This window comes from Impatiens glandulifera, unplaced genomic scaffold (assembly GCF_907164915.1).
Source record: "Impatiens glandulifera unplaced genomic scaffold, dImpGla2.1, whole genome shotgun sequence".
NCBI classification, from domain to species: domain Eukaryota; kingdom Viridiplantae; phylum Streptophyta; class Magnoliopsida; order Ericales; family Balsaminaceae; genus Impatiens; species Impatiens glandulifera.
Window position 1 is genome coordinate 1 of NW_025919392.1, and position 3000 is coordinate 3000.

Genomic DNA, 3000 nt, shown 5'->3' on the forward strand with positions numbered 1-3000 from the left:
AAACCCAAACCACCCGCGAGCTTCAAAAGGCTAACAGTACGCTCCAGGAGCTCCAGCACAAACTCGATGCCGCTAACCAATCCAGACTCGCGGCAATTGAAACCACACAACTCTCCAACAATTTGGCTCGAGACCTCAAAGATGATACTTCTGCTGCTGCTGCTGCTGCCCGTGCTAGTTCTACTGCTAGTCCCCACGACTTCAAACATAATCTCGATCATGTCAGACAAAACTACAAGCTTTCTTCCTTAGACTTGATTGCAGCTAAACAACAGCTCACTCAAATTAAAGAAAACTTTGATGCTGCCTCCCTTAAAAAGTTTGCTGCTTTTAAGAAAATGACCGATGCCCAACAGCAAAAAGAGGCTAATTTCCAAAGACTAAAGAAGCTCACCAATCAACTTGAAACTGTCAAGGAAGCTCTCAATCAAGTCAAGCTTGCCTCTTTACAGACCAGAGAAGAGCACGCTAGAGCCGTCTTAGAGAAAGAATGCGAGCTCAACTATTTGAAACAGACCAAGAAGGAAAAGGATAACAAACTACTCGCTCTAAGAGAAGAAGCTCATCATCTACAAAGAGATGGTGGTGGTGGGATTGATGAAGAAGAAGACCTCAAGGCAGCCCTTCGAGAAACAACCCAAGGGATTGTGGTTCTTCAGGAGCAGCTGAAGAACGCTGGACAAACGGATTTGGAATCTTTGAGAATGAAGAAACTGTTGCAAGGACTGGAAGAGGAAGAGGATTCAATTCGGAGCTTAGTAAACTCTTTGAAAGAAGAACTTAACGGTCTTGTGCATGAGAGTTCCGAATTCAAGAACAAGGCTGAAGAATCTGAATCAATTGCAGAGAGCATGAGAGCGGAATTGGAGCGAACCAAAGCTCATCTAGAGGCTGCTCTGGCCACAGAAACAATAATCGACGAGGATTCCACTAGTCGAGAAACGCGCTACAGCATTCAACGGCTGTTACAAGAAGCAGAAATCGCAAGACAAGAAGCCGAAGAAACTATTCGAAATGCCAAACAATTGAATCGAGAGGCGGAAAATGGGAGGATTGTAACCAAGGAAATGGATGGAAAACTCCAACTTGCTCTAAAAGATGCCAATTTTGCCAGGGCTATAGAGAAGCTTGTGGGAGATCGAATCCACGAGGCATCTTCTCCAAGGGCTGAAGCCCACTCTAAGAAACCAGAAATGATCAGATTATCCGCAAATGAATTCAGATCATTACTGGAAAAAACAGAGGAATTTAAAAGGTTGACTTCAGAAAAGGTGACCAATGCGATGGCACAGGTAGGATCGTGCAAGAGCAAGGAGAGAGCGACGACGTTGAAGGTGGAGGTGGGCCTAAATGAGATTAAGGAGATCAAGGACATGGTAGAAGCTCTGAAGAAGGTGGACGAGGATACGAGTGCAAAGATAGTGATCGAAAGTGAGTTACAGAACAAACGGATAGAGAAAGGACAAACCGACTACTTGGGGGAAAGTTCTCACCACCAGTAGGAGGAGATGGATGCACATTACACATCACATCACAATCATCAATATCTTAATTAACTTGTAGTTCCCTAACAACCAAATTTGCATCTGCCCAACTCTAAGAAATTTCAATTGTTCACATCACATTGTTGTTGGTTGGTTCATTTATTTTATATGTATAATCCCAAAAAATAAGGTAAAGACTAGATATAGATCAAATTAATAGTTTATGGGAAGATCCTTAAATTTAAGGTAGTTCATTATCTATATAAAAAGAAAGAAACGGGAGTTCCAATTTGATAGTAAAGAAATATTTCACATACAACAAAATATTGTACTCAAGGTTCAAGTTGTCCACCACCATATCCATATGTTCAAGCTCACTAGGTAAGTTATCAACGTGGGAGGCGACTTCTTTCCAGGCGCGGAGCCAGGATTTGAAACCTACCCGGGCTAATTTTTTATTAAAAAAATCTATCCGGGCTAGTTTTATAATAATATCAAATAGACAAATAAAATAAACCAAGTTTGCTGTCGCCAATGTCTTTTAGCGACGGGGAATAATCAATAACGACGGTAATATACCGTCGTTATTGATAAATACATACAGACTGTTTAGGGCTACCCGGGCTACAACCTGGGCCGGCTTGTACTTGGCTCCTCCCCCTACTTCTTTCCACCTATAAATTTAAGATCAAAATGTTTCCCCTTTCTCTTGGGCCAGATACTTAAGTTTTTGTATGGTTTCTCAACAGTGAGGTACATGATGAATCGACCTATAAAAGCCTCAGCAAAATGTTGAAAGATCTCAAGCGAGCAATATTCTTGTTGTAGTACCATCTGAAAGCTACATAATATAAGTAACGAGGAAAAGTTTGGAGCACTGTTTTAGTCCCAAGCTTATGGGGAGCCATGGCGTTTAGATAAGTGTTGATGAACTTGGAGGGGTATCAGTTCCACGCGTATAGAGCCATGACCGAGAGAGTAACACCAACTCAGATGAACGTTTTTTCAGTTGCCTCGAGGCCTTGGTCCCAATTTGTGAAGTAGGAGGGAGTCTCTTTCCCATTTGTGAACGTCTCGATTTGAGCCTTCATTTGGGCTATGATTATTTGAATCTTTAGGTCACTAGTATAATTAATAATTTTTTAAATATTATATTTAATATAAGCCAAAATAATGTGATCTAATGTGAAATTAAGTTTATAACTTATTAGTGTATTTGTCAAATAAAAGTAAGAATACTTAAGTGATATTTTTAATTTTATGGATGTACTAAATTAAAATAATCAAACTATAATAATTAACTATCACAATGTTGATTATTTATAATGGTAATGGTCCTCATTTGAAGTACGATCATTTCTCCTTTGCATCTCATCAATAGAGAGAAACCAATTGACCGTACTCATCAAATTGGAATAACAATTCCATTTAAGGAGAGTCTAAAGAAAGAAAATATTAAAGAACATTTTCATTCTAACGAAAAAAAATTCAAGATTACAATTAAGTACGCTTCCGT

The 3000-nt window shown here is 39.5% G+C and overlaps 1 protein-coding gene across 1 annotated transcript; it reads left to right on the forward strand.

Annotated features, from left to right (window-relative positions):
• Nucleotides 1-47: 47 nt before the first annotated feature.
• Nucleotides 48-1502, forward strand: LOC124917885 (WEB family protein At1g12150-like; the record flags this gene model as incomplete). Its single annotated transcript, XM_047458154.1, has 1 exon — nt 48-1502. A coding segment is annotated over one exon (1455 nt), but the record flags the coding sequence as incomplete, so codon positions are not given.
• Nucleotides 1503-3000: the final 1498 nt, after the last annotated feature.